Consider the following 14,206-nt stretch of genomic DNA (forward strand, 5'->3'; position numbering starts at 1 on the left):
CGTGATTCATCGCTGAACCAAACATGCCTCCATCGTCGATGAGGACATACCCGATGTGCCCGAGTCCACTGCAACCGTGCTTGACGATGTTGCTGGGTGAGGATGACGCCTCTGACTGGACGTCGAGGTCGGATTCCTGCATCTCGTAGACGGTTGCGTACGGTCTGATCGGAAATCCTACGCAGCCCTGGTATGATTGAGGCAGTAGACGTCGCAGTGGTTTTGAAGTGTATATTATATTCCTGTTAAAGCTCATCAAAAGGCAAACATGTTGTGATATAATGTCCATAAGCACATCTTTTAAATAAAAACACCTAAACAAAAACTAGTAATATAATTCGAGTAGAGGTTTCAGGCCGTTGAAATAGCTCCTTTTGTGTTTTAATTATACAAGAAAATGCAATAAAACCGGCTAGACATGCATAAGAACAAATGGCGTAGGAAAACTGCACAATATACACATGAGATTGATGCAGCTACAAGCTACAAATGACCTGCCAGATCTAGATCACAGTAGTTTACGCTTGGGAGTAATATTTTCGAATTTCATGCTTTGTTCAATCTGTTGTGATGAAAATTTTACTTAATCTTACACTATGTACAAGATGTAGGTAGATTCTGTGATAGTACTTGCAAGCCTTGCATGTATACTTAGGCCTACTGACTGATACTTACGAACTATCGCTTAGATCGAAAAGCTTAGAATCACGCCTATATTAAAGATGTACATTTCGGCTACTGAAAAGCCTACATCTAGGCCTAATTACGTAATTCGATTGGTCAGAACACGGAATCACAAGAACAAACACGCAATTTGTAGGCCTGTGATGCAATAAAACAATTCAACAGACCAAACTGTAGGGAAGATGATTGTATGCAACATACCCCCCACCTAAAATGAAAGGGGGATGTATCCCAATCCCCCCAGGATCTACGCCCCTGCTCTCCGACCATTGTTCATTGCTTTCCCTTTCCTCGCGATACTGACGGTTTACATTGTGCTGTCTTAGGCTGTATGACCTAACTCTTATAGATTTTCGTTCACCTTTACTTGGCACTTTGAAGTTTGAATAAACTACAATTTTATCTGTTTTTGTATTATTAAAACACATTTTCTTTTTCGAATTCCGGAATCGATGTTTATATAAAATATAACAATATATCACAAAAGCAAACTACACAACATAAAAAGAAATTACAAACTACATCTAGAAACTGAATTAAATTCTTAGAATATACAAAATAAAATATGATTTGTATAATAGATGCGACTGCTTTACTACGGGTTGCAAAACAGTGAGAATACATAACGCTAAACATGGCTTGTATAGTGGATGATATTGCTTTTCCACCTCTTACCAAACTTTCTCACTAGTTACATATTAAATTGTACTGGTTATCACACATTCTATACACTGTTTTTAATAAGATAGCTGCACTATGCGTCACTATAATAGCTGCAGAAATAACAAAGAACAGAATCTATAGACAATATATGTTTTAAGCTGACAAATATTTGCTTAATATATGATGACAGTGTTCATATGTTTGATCTATATTTATATGACATCAGTCATTGTATTTATTATTTTACATCAACACACTTAATAACAGTAATTAAGCTTTAAGTGTTAATGTGTTTATTGTTTTAGCTCATTACACTTAACAATAACTGTTTAAAATATAACGACAGTGTTAATATGCTCATTATTTGACTTCAGCATAGATAACAACAGTTTTTTAATAACAGTGTTAATATGTTTGTTTGTTTTACCCGCAACACCCATAACAACAGCGTTCTTTTTAATAACAGGGCTACACTGTTGAACATTATAATAATTACAAGAATAACTAACTGAAGTGTCTATAGACAGTATACATTTCAAGCTGAAAAATAGATTGATTTTTTTTTAAATTTAGATTTTATCCTGGTTCACTCTTTTTGTGAGACAACAACAAAGTAGTTAAGAACTAGTATTTTGAAATGTTCTTCGTGTATCTTAACACGAACCAAAATTCTCAAGGATAAAACAAATGAAATTACTCTTACGTCTTGTCACGGTTCAGTTGTTTCATCAATAACACGTTGGCTCCCAAGCCTATTTTGCTAATACTTCCCAGGGTCCCACTAGTAATTTTAAAATTACATTTTTTTTGGAAGAGCGTATATGTTACTGTTGTGTCCAAGCCAGTAAGTGGTCTTTAAAAAGAAAATAGAACACGACTCACCGGTGGGTCTTAACCAACGTGTTAAGAAGAAAAAATGAAAAAGAAGAAGAAAGAAGTGAGTGACCTCAGGGGAAACATGCGCTAAAACTGAATTGCAAAGACATTAGAGCCAGCTAGACACTAGTTGAGGGCATCTGCTCTATGTGCTGCTCTCCGGAGGCGGGTGTTCCTCAAGGAGGAATACTTCGTTCTTCATGTCAATGACATGCTTCACGAAAACCTAAACAACACATTTTGCTCACAGTTCGCAGATGTTGGTGCAATCTGGAAGAGTGCCTCAAAACCAACAACAGCAGCGTACGATATACAATCAATACAAAACAAAGTAGAATTGTTCTACAATAATTGGAGAATTAAAATTAATGCGCACAAAATACAAGTCATAGTACTTACAAAATCTAGAAAACAGTTATATTTAAACGGGGCTCTCTTAAAGGGAGTAACATTAACAAAATTATTATGGATACCATTAAACTGGATACCTCACATTAATAGCATTAAACCAGAATTTGGAAAAGAGAGAGTTACCTTAGGAACCTGACTGGCAACAAACAAGGAGCTTCACTAGAAAACATATTAAAAATTTACAGAGTTTACATGTTTTCAGTCTTAAAATTCGCCCGCATAACATGAATAAATGTATTAAAAATAAATATCACTAAACTATTGCTAATACAAAACTATTTTTAACGAAAATATATAGAGTTACACGACCAACAAATTCAGGATTTCTACACCACTATTCAAATATGCCAACTCTTTAACACAGATTTCTGAATAATTCGTTTCAATATTGTAAGAAAAAATACTAATAAAATTGACTTATGAGGAAATTATAGGTTTACATAATACACAAGAACATAGCCCTAAGTATATCTCCTCTAAATACATCATAAATAAAAATCTTACAGGCCAAACAGTGCTAGGTTAACTGAATCCTAGACACAGACGGAGCACTGTATTAAAAAGGTTTTGTATGTGAAAATAGGATTATGTAAGTATGACTACGAAGTGGAATGGTATTGTGAGTACGGACTAATATCGTAATCACACATAAGTGAAGCTAGTGAAAATGTACCAGTTAATATTTCTCATAAACTGAACATGAGACGTAAATGAAATGGATTCGGTAAGAGTACAAACAAATTAACGATTCCAGAGAGAGAGACGAAGAAGCCTCTCTGGTCCAAAACATGGAACTGAATCCTGATAAAGATAAAGAAGAAATGTGTTTCTTTTTTATAGAGGCAGAGAATTTTCTTTTAATTTTGCAGCACTATAGGATTTTATCATGTGTTTTATTTTTATTTTTTACCGCTGTATAATACCAGAATATTTTTCCTACCTGTATGCATACAGTCACATAGAGACACATTTTAATCACTGAAAAATACAAAAGTAATTTTTGGATTTGAAAACGTTTATTATAACAGTCACCTAATATTTGACTTATTAATTTAAAATAATATTTTAAATGCTGAATTAGCTGCTTTAATTTACCAAATTTTATGAAGGAGTTTCATAATACGTATCCTTCGCTGAATTTACAAAAAATTACAAAAATATCAAAATAATTTTGCACTATATCAAATTTTATTATTAACAGTCGAAATGTGGTTCAAAACAAGTAGAAAATGAAAATAGGATATTATGTTTGATGCGTTAGCTGGTGTGTAAAAGAATTTCACCACAATATTTGCATTAATTATGATATTCATAAATATGTCAAAATTTCATGTGCTGACCATATTATAGAAAACATACCTGCTTAAATTATTTAAGAAAATAAACAAGATGAGAATTAATTAACACAAGCTGTTAGAAATAACAGTAAATTGTTAATGTTCGCTAATACTGTTAGATACTAAGAATGATGTGTTTATATTCGATCAATGTATAGAAACTAAAAATAATGCATTAATATTCACTTATGTTGCTAGAAAGCAAGAATAATGTATTAATGTTAATTGATATTTTAGAAACAGATGAATGAAACTAATAAAAATGTGTTAATATTTACTGTGAATGATGTATTTATTAATACATAGATTTAGAAGGTACAAGCAGCGTGATACTGTTTGCTAAGTTAACTTGAAAAAGTTGTTTGATTTTTATTATCTGTTATTTCTGCATATTAATTTCTCCAATATTACTTGTTAAATCACATTTCATTTGTGTTCCTTTACATAGAAAAATATTTTTCATCTTTGTGCTATTTTCGAACAAATGTAACAAACAACAGTTGTTTGTTTGAATATATAAAGTTTCTATGTCATGTTACAGCTATTTTCCTCACGCTAAAGATGTTACATATGGGTCCTGGATGGCGTATAACGTGCCTAGTATGTTGCTGTGTGTTCTGATAGCTTGGGTCTTTTTGCAGTTTTTCTTTTTTTGTGTATGGTAAGTTTCTGTGGTCAGTAATTGTTGTTTGTTTTTAAGCGTAAAGCTACACAAAGGACTATCTGTACTCTGCCCACTGCGGGTCTAGAAACCCGATTTATAACGGTATAAGTCCGTGGACATATCGCTAAGCCGCTGTTGGGGGATTGTTTTCAGTAACACAACATTCTTATATTATTTTATAAAATATTAGAAATGTTCTGTACTTGTTATCTGTGTTTCGCGGGATTAAAATCCATCCCTGAACATTGTCTCTTTTTTAGTATGAGAGCATTACATTTCGATCGAGTGGCTCTAGTCTATCACTTCAAATTAGGGACAGCTAACTCAGATAACCTTCGAGTAACATTGCTCGAAATAAAGAAAAACAAGCAAACAATAAAAAATATTTCTGTGTAAGTAGTCCACACGTTTATAAAAAGTTGTGTATCTACCATTGGTAAAATATTGTTAAACTACAATTACTGGAGAATAATTCACTGCCGTAAGATTAAGTTGGATAATTCGCTAAGAAACATCAATGAAAGCCATAGTGGCAGTCAATCTTTTGAGAAGTAAGTGATGATCTATTTTGCTTATGTGTGTGATAAGAGTATGTCACTTAAAAATGGCCACAGTGGAAAATTGATATATCAACGGACTTATAAAAGTATATACCAGATTTCAATACTCATGATGGGCACAGCAGAGATTGCCCATTGTGTAGCTTTATGCTTGACTAAGAATAAACACTTTAAAAATAAATAACATACACATTTCTTTGTTTGTTATCAAAAGTAAGGAAACTGGTGTTTTAGTGAAAGATGAACTCAAAATTTAATCATAATGTTATGTATATGTATGTATGTGTTAAATTTCGCGCAAAACTACTTGAGGGTTATCTACTCTAGCTGTCTCAAATTTATAAGTGATAAACTGGATGAGCGGCAGCTAGTTTTCACCACCTATTGGCAACTTCTGGGTTACTCTTTACCAATAAACAGTGGGATTGAACGTCACTTTATAACACCTACACGGCTGAAAGAGTGGACCTTTTTGGTGGTCATATTCGAACCCACGATCCACATGTTGCGAGTCGAGTTTCCTAACCATTCGGCTTTCCCACAGAAGACAAACATATGATATCTTTCAGGAATTTCTACTAAAGTGATTATCGAAATATTTAATGGGCAAAATCTTAACCGAAATAACAAAAATGTTATTTGCATTTATTGAATTCTATGGTGGTTAATATCATGAATTAAATAAGTACTAGCATATTTTTGAGGATAGTTAAAATGTTTGTTTTTTTACTTTATTTGTTCAAGATATTAAATATCAACATTAAATTTATTTTAACTTTCTTTTAGTTGTAGATCAATAGAAGACAGTAAAAAGCAAAATGCCATTAAGCAGATTATTGTTTGCAAATACAAAGAGCTAGGCTTAATAAGGTAAGTTAATATGTTCGTATTTCGACTTGATTAAGAGATGTGGTTGAAAATGTAATCACTGGGTTAATAAATAATAATACAGTTTTTGATAATTTGAAACTTATTTATTAATGTTGTTTTATGTACTGCTGTGGTTATTTTATACATCAAATTTTAAGTATTTATTTTTTTTAGAGTAGGCTTTGTGTTTATTTTTAGACATTTTTACAGCACTTTGAAATACGCTAGTTACAAATTGAACTTGTTATACAATGAATGTGAATAACAACAATAGTACATGATTATTAGGTCCAGTTGGGCAAAAACTTTGAAAAATAAAAGTAGAACAGTAAATTCTAGTAACAGTTGACACGTGTAACACTCCATATAAAAGCGTAATATACACGAGATTTGAACGAACTTATCAATACAAATTACGTAGTATAGTTTGGTTCACAAAAAAAAAAAAACGTATAGAACGTGTATTTTGTAGTGAGAAAGAAATTCTCGCATCAGCATGAGATAGACCTTGAATGCAATTGCAGATATTTGGAAGCTCAGAAAGTTTGCACTTGATTTGCAAGCTTTCAGTGGTAATGAAACAACACTTTATTTATCACCCACGTCCGTTCTGTTGGTGATAGCATTGAAATTCAAATCTTTAAAAGTATTCTTGGCGTCAAATTAGTATAGTTGCTGATTAATATTGACGTAGTTCCTTGACATTAGTGAGTTAATAATAATAACACTATGCAACAACATTTTTACTTTTTCTTGTTCCTAGGCAAAAAGTGTTATTTCCCAATTGCTTATGCCCAAAGTAAATGGAAAAAGACCTATTTTTCTCTTCAAACTTTGCTTTTGTGACCTGGGTAATGAAATTTTTAAATTTACCCATTTTCCAGAACATTCCAGGTAGATTCAATGCTGAGTAGCTGACAGAGAATTTTCTCGAACTTACTAGAATTTTCAAGAACTTTCTAGAATGCTGTAGATCTTACAAAAATGTTCTAGAATGATGTAGAATTTACGATAATTTTAAGAACCTTTTATAATTTTCTAGAACTTTCCATAGTAATACATATACAGGGGCTCACCAATCACCACTTCAGTTTATTTCTAACTGCCTAAGTGAACACATAGACCTATCTGATTTTATCAGAGATGGCATCAGAAAGCTGCAAGCATTCTCCAGACGCATTCTGCTATGTACGTGGCCAGTTTATCAAGACAAGAGCGAAAAAGTACTCTGTGATAGCATCTGCTAAAATGTGTGAAGCCTACAAGGCATATTTCGGCATGACTGTCGGGGATCAAGACAAACCCTGGGCACCTCATTTTACCTGTGAGCGCTGCAAAAAAACTATAGCAGGTAAGACGGACAATGTTTGCTTGCTTGAATAGTAAGGTTTTATATTATACAGATTTTAGACCTTTCAAAATTTAAATTTCTTTTAATTTACTTTTTAATTTCCAATAGTATAGAAAAAATATCACATATAAAATATTTTATATGAACCTCTTACACATTAGTGTAAGGGTGAAATAAATTTATTCTTCATAATAACAATTTTATTTTGCTCTTTTGCAGGATGGTACAAAGGGGAAAAGAAAGCCATGAAGTTCGCTATTTCAAGAATTTGGCGTGAAACCACTGACCACTCAAGCAATTACTACTTCTGCGTGGTAAACCCTTCCAAACGTCGGGTTGGCAAGAATGTATACGGACCTTCCATCATCCATCGCTCCATTGCCACACTGCCCTCAGCTCTCTGAATGCACTCCGCAAGAGAGAAAGCAACCATCCTCAGAAGAGAGCAGCAAATGACAAGAGGAGGTAGATGTTGAAGATCCAGATTACAATTTCAGAGGTGCAGCTGGTGAGAGAAACCCATACTATCCCCAACCAAAGAGACTTCAATGACTTGATCAGAGATCTTGGTCTAAAAAAGTCGAATGCCGAGACTATATTTGGAGGATGATACGTGAAAGTGATTTACATTTCAGTCGCAAATCTCGAAAACCACTCACTTTCAAACATTTTTGCTCATTTTTGTATGACTTTAGTATAAATACATGTAAATCTTGATTCATATATTGTTTTATTTAGACCTTATGTAAATGAAAATGTGCAGATTTGCCCGCTTTTACATAAAAAATAGGTTAATTTCTAAATTTCATTATCCAAGTCACAAAAGCAAAGCTTGAAGGGAATAATGGCCATTTTCTGTACTTTTACGACATAAGAAATTAAGAAATAACACATAATATCCAGGAACAAAATTTGTGTTACATAATGTAATACAAGCAAAGTACAACTGACTTCAGAGGTTCACAACAGTATAAGAGACATTGTGCCATAATGTCGAAATTTCATCATACAGGTTTTATAATTTGAGCCTTTCTTCTCCTTCTAGTTTCCATGAAGCAGCTGTATTGATTCTATTTATAACACTGATATTACTGTGGCTTCTGAGAGATCCCGAGTTTATGCCCGGCTGGGCTTCTCTTTTCAATTCTGATGTGTGAGTTTATACTGTCTATGCTTTTAACAAAATAAATCAATAATAAAATTTTAACTTTCGCAGAATAACTTAGACATCACTAGGCACTTTTTCACTTTTACCATATTCTTAAACGTGGAAACATACCTAACAGCATATTTTTAACATTATGTTTAATTAGTTATCCCTGTTATAAGCGATAGTTGATTCCTTCATGTCAATGACTTGTGACAGGCAAAGGGATACATAAAAGGCATTTGAAATAAAAAGTTATCATTTCATTCACGTGATTTATTAGTTACATTCATCCTATTTGTCTCATACTTGTTGTAAAAGATCGATAAACGAAAAACCTTTGACCACCAGAATGCCTTTCACTTTCTGTAGAATGTCTTTTACCATATTTTTCAGAGTTGGCTTGCTATAAGTAATGTGTTAGGTTTCAGTAATTAATAATTATTTAGGAACTGTAGGAGCCATGATTTAATTGCTGCTTACTTGATATAAAACACAATGTTTTATATTTCCACTCAGAAAAATTGATGACGCTACCCCAGCCATTGCTATCAGTATATTGTTGTTTATAATACCTGCTAAACCTCGGCAGTTCAGGTCAAGCCCTCCATTATTGGACTGGAAAACAGCACAGGATAAGATGCCTTGGGGAATTTTATTACTGCTTGGAGGAGGATTTGCTTTAGCTAAATCAGCGGAGGTAAGACATCACTAATAAAACAAACATTATTATACATCCGTACCTGGTACATTCTGTATCCTGAAGGTACAATGCCCCTGGAATAGTCTGTATTTCGAAGGTAATTTGTTCACAGTTGCATTATATTTCAAATGTTCAGTGTTCCCGAAAGCACGTTTTCTATAATTTTATCATAATGAACATTAGGTGCATTTAAGGTACGTTGTCCACAGCTGTTGTACGTGACGAGCCCTGTAATCTGAAAACAAGATATCTACAGTTCTAACTTATTTAGTATTTGTGCTGGAAGTTTGCGGAACTGCATCTCATGATAATGAAAGTTTTTGTTTATTAATTCAGTGTTAAGATGTACCATTAGGATTTATCATCCAGTGTTTAAAGTTTTACTTCGTGTAACACAGTTAATGCCTAATCTATATCAGAATATCATGGTAATATTCATATGTTGGGTTTATTTTCATGTTAGGAATCAGGTTTATCAGTATGGATCGGTAACCAACTGACGTATCTAGATTCACTGTCCCCAGTAGCCATCGTATTCTTACTGTGTGTCATGACAGCAGCCTTGACGGAAATAGCGAGCAACACAGCAACTGCGACGGTGCTGCTACCTGTTATCAAACAACTTGTAAGTCTGGAGTAGTCGGTATACATATGCTAAATTGGTAAAAGAAAGAGTGCTAGTATACACCCGAGACTGTAATAGCAGTTCAGGGGTACTACTATGTATAACAATAAATTAATAAAACAGCAGGCGTTACTATACACAGAGGGCTGTGTCTGTGGTGATAGATTAGGAAGTGTTAGTATGCACGGGACTGTAATAGATGGTAGGTTAGTGGTGCTCGAATACCTCAGGAACTGTAATGGTAGGTCAGAGGGCTATTATATACACGAAACTGTGATAGATAGGTAGGTTTGGGAGATACAAACATTGATAGCAAGTCAGTATATATATATATAAGGGGTGCTAGTGTAAGTATGCCATTGGGACTATGCTAATAGATCAAAGGGTACTTACTAGTCAAAGGCGTCTAGAGCCAACTCAAGCTCCGTGATCAGTAATATCATCGGGCTCCCCTTTCATTTTGTTTATCAATTTCTGATTATTTTTAATAATAGAAATTTAGGTAAGAAATTTCTTCATGAAGCCGTGAAAAAGCAATAGCCATTTTAGCTCATCAAGTAGTATGCTCCCCTCTCATCAGCCCTGGTACTAGTATATAAACGGATATATATTTGTAGTTCAGAGGGTGATACTATTCCCATAGTTATGTGATAGTAAGTCAGGAGGTAAAACCATACACACTAGACTGTGAGTGCTAGTGTGCACCCTGTAGTCTGGTAGTGGGTGAAAAAGTTCCGGCATACACCAATAAATTGGTTAATGGATTAGATAGTGTTGGTATACACCAATAACTTGGTTAATGGATTAGAGAATGTTGGTATACACCAATAAATTGGTTAATGGATTAGATAATGTTGGTTTACACCAATAAGTTGGTAATTGGATTAGAGAGTGTCGGTATGTATTATAAATGGGTTGATAGATTGGAGAGTGTTGGTGTACATTAATAAATGAATCAGTAGATTAGACACTGTTGGTAAAAATCAATAAATGGGTTAATAGATTAGACTGGGTTGGTATACATCCGTTATTGTGTTAGTAGGTCATGGAACTATAAAAAAAAGTGTTTGCTTATTCAATATTTGAGTTATCACATTGTGATATGAATATATACTAAGAAAATTTATTGCTCTGATTATTTGTATTTTGAAGAGTTTGGCTTTGGATGTTCATCCTTTGTACATGATGTTACCAGTCACAGTTACGTGCTCCTTTGCCTTCATGTTGCCTGTTGCTACACCGCCTAACGCAATAGCGTTTGAAAGTGCAGGGATGAAAACAATAGACATGGTGAGCTTATTTTGATTTCTTTTGTTAAATATTTTTGTATATTATATATATTTTTTAATATATTATCCACCTTTAAATATTGTTTTGAAGTTTTCAAACCCGGTGTTTACATGTACACAAAACTATATCGTCATTTTAATCCTTGTCTTAATTACATTTAGCTGAAAATGTTAAGCCTAATTATAAATTTATCTTTCTTATAACAAAAAACAGAAAATTCAGCAAGTAAAAACTTTGAATCTTTCTTTCACATGATAATTGAAATCAATTTTCTCTTTTGTAGGTGAAACCGGGTGTAGTCATGAACATTATCTGTGTTTGTGTTCAAGTTTTATTGATCAATACTTTTGGAATGGTGGTTTTCGACTTCAGTGTGCTCCCTGCTAAATCTAACAGCACCTTTGAAACGACAAACAAAACCGCTCTTTCTTCACTTTCAAGTTCCTTGCAAGCAATATTTAATTTTACAAACATGTCATAGGTAGACGAAGCCTATATTCGTTAGTATTAGTTTTAGTTATCTCTTCGAACCGTAATTATATAGGTTTACAATTTGTGTTGGTTTGAAAACTTTTGATTCCCTGGTAACTCAGTTTACCTTTAGCTATGACACTTACTTCAGTTAAAATTAACGACAATCATTAGATTCAATATAACTATCATTTTGTCTGTCAAAATTCTCGAGCTATTTATCATTAACAACAGAACATTTTCCGTTATTGTTCGTTACCGTTACAAGTATTTTCAACATATTTTATTATTATTAACCGTATCTCCAATGTATTCGCATATTGTTAACGGTATAATCATACAATCTTTTATTGCTAACAGTGTCACCAACTTCTTCAAAAGTGGCTTCGACATCTTCAGATGTAAAAATGATCACCAATACCTTCTGTTATTGTTAAAGGTACAAGCAGTTTACACACACAGAGAAATATATGCAAAACAAAAAGGTCATATGAACTGAGATTGCTTACTAGCCTGGTCAAGGTATTTTGGTGCCGTGGGTTTTTGGTTTAGAATAGCAGTTTGTTCAATTAAGATTGCTTCCTTTATATTGCATTTCTCTTTTATTTTATAATTACAGTGATACTGAGTTTTTTTTTAGTTACAATGGTGATAAACGTGAGAAGTTTTTTATTGTTTTTGGAAAATATGATTTCCAATTTGGCACGGCATGGCCAAGTGGTTAAGGCACTCGACTCGTAATCCGAGAATCGCGGGTTTGAATCCCCATCGCACCAAACATTCTTGCCCTTTCAGCCGTGGGGGCGTAATAATGTGACAATCAATCCCACTATTCGTTGGTAAAAGAGTAGCCCAAGAGTTGGTGGTGGGTGGTGATGACTAGCTTCCTTCCCTCTTGAACTGACGCTACCATTGCAGTGGTATCGTAAACAACTTATGCATCAAATCTAGTAATGTATAAGTACTGTTATACCTGTACACCTCGAGATTACAGTTTACATATATATATATATATAGTCTATGCATTGTTTACTCAATCGAAAGTAAAAAAGTACTCCTATCACCTGTTGAATACTTTTTCATCACATTTAATCCCTGTGTCGTTTTATAAAATGACATTGAAAATTATGAAAGATATGACAAAGAAACGCAGTTTGTTTTTGTTTGTTTGCTTTTGAATTTCGCGCAAAGCTACTTGAGGGCTATCTGTGCTGGCCGTCCCTAATTTAACAGTGTAAGACTAGAAAAAAGGCAGCTAGTCATCACCAACCACCGCCAACTCTTGGGCTACTCTTTCACCAACGAATAGTGGGATTGACCGTCACATTATAGCGCCTCCAGGCTGAAAGGGCGAGCATGTTTGGCGCGACGGGGATGCGAACCCGTGACCCTCATAATACGAGTCGGACGCCTTAACACGCTTGGCCATGCCGGGTCAAAACGCAATGAGAAAAACGGCATTGAAATTTGTAAACAACTAATAGATAAATGTCTAGAATAGACGTCATGCTGTCTGTAACCTAAAGATATGCGTGTAAAGCTGCCAAAGTAGGAGTTAAATTTTATAAATGTGTGATTGTGGTTTTAATTCGTGTTTCATTATTTTTTTATAGCGAAATCTCTATTTCGTTTTAAAGTTATTAATTTTTAACACCCTTTGCTTTTTTACTTTTTATGCTATACATGTATAACATTCATAACCTGAATACTTTGATAAACCGCGGAGTGTTTATCCATTAATATGTATTGCCCTCTGTTGGGTTGAAAATATATTTAACAACAAACATGATATGTTGACATTTATTTTATATTGTATGGGAATATCATAAACGGACATTCAAAGACGAGTCAAGTAAGCTGAAGAAATATTGTAGTTGAAATGCTAGTGTATTATTATTTGCGTATTATCTTTTATGAAAAGTAATGAAAGTATTGTGATTAACATACAAGATAATCAAGGTTAACAGATTTTGTTGAAAGTATTAATCAGTTGTACATTAGTATTATGTATTGTAAAAATGAGGCATGCACTGAAAGTCGAGAAAGTACCTTGTAAGTAGGAAGTACAGTGAATAACAAGACATTGAAAATGATTAAAAAGTATAATAACAAAGCATAGGGAGAACAACTATACTGAAAATTGTAAATAGTGTAATAAAGAGATGCATAAGACAGACGTTACGTTTCTTATAAATAAGATGCAAAGAACGTCAAGATCACATACGTGGAGGTGAATTCTAGATATGTGCCTCAACATATCATCAATATGAAACAAATCACAAAATACTTTGATACGAAATTCTTCCGATACTCCAACCTAAAACTAAAAAACAGAAAAAGATACTGTTTATAAACTCTAGATATAATCAAAGCAAATGATACCTCACTAAACTGTGATAATGGCTCTTGCAACGTCAGCTGTATTTGATAAGGTCTATTCACTAGCCTTTCTTTTGATCTCTAACTACACCTTGTCACTTGATACACAATATATAAACTATGTTTTGCTTAATACAGATCATACTTGAAGAAGACAGACCAATGTTCTGTTGAA

General features: G+C 33.6%; 1 protein-coding gene across 4 annotated transcripts in view; it reads left to right on the forward strand.

The window, feature by feature from the left end:
• The window catches only part of LOC143244768 (Na(+)/citrate cotransporter-like), a 35,337-nt gene extending 21,511 nt beyond the window's left edge, over positions 1 to 13,826 (forward strand). For all 4 annotated transcript variants that reach the window (XM_076490061.1, XM_076490062.1, XM_076490063.1 and 1 more), the window contains 7 exons: positions 4,513 to 4,632; positions 5,982 to 6,065; positions 8,462 to 8,569; positions 9,083 to 9,263; positions 9,730 to 9,891; positions 11,044 to 11,181; positions 11,465 to 13,826. In XM_076490061.1, the coding sequence (XP_076346176.1) occupies positions 4,513 to 4,632; positions 5,982 to 6,065; positions 8,462 to 8,569; positions 9,083 to 9,263; positions 9,730 to 9,891; positions 11,044 to 11,181; positions 11,465 to 11,662 (991 nt within the window). In that variant the 3' untranslated portion in view covers positions 11,663 to 13,826. The remainder of the gene's footprint in view (positions 1 to 4,512; positions 4,633 to 5,981; positions 6,066 to 8,461; positions 8,570 to 9,082; positions 9,264 to 9,729; positions 9,892 to 11,043; positions 11,182 to 11,464) is intronic.
• Positions 13,827 to 14,206: the final 380 nt, after the last annotated feature.

Source organism: Tachypleus tridentatus, chromosome 2, assembly GCF_004210375.1.
Source record: "Tachypleus tridentatus isolate NWPU-2018 chromosome 2, ASM421037v1, whole genome shotgun sequence".
NCBI classification, from domain to species: domain Eukaryota; kingdom Metazoa; phylum Arthropoda; class Merostomata; order Xiphosura; family Limulidae; genus Tachypleus; species Tachypleus tridentatus.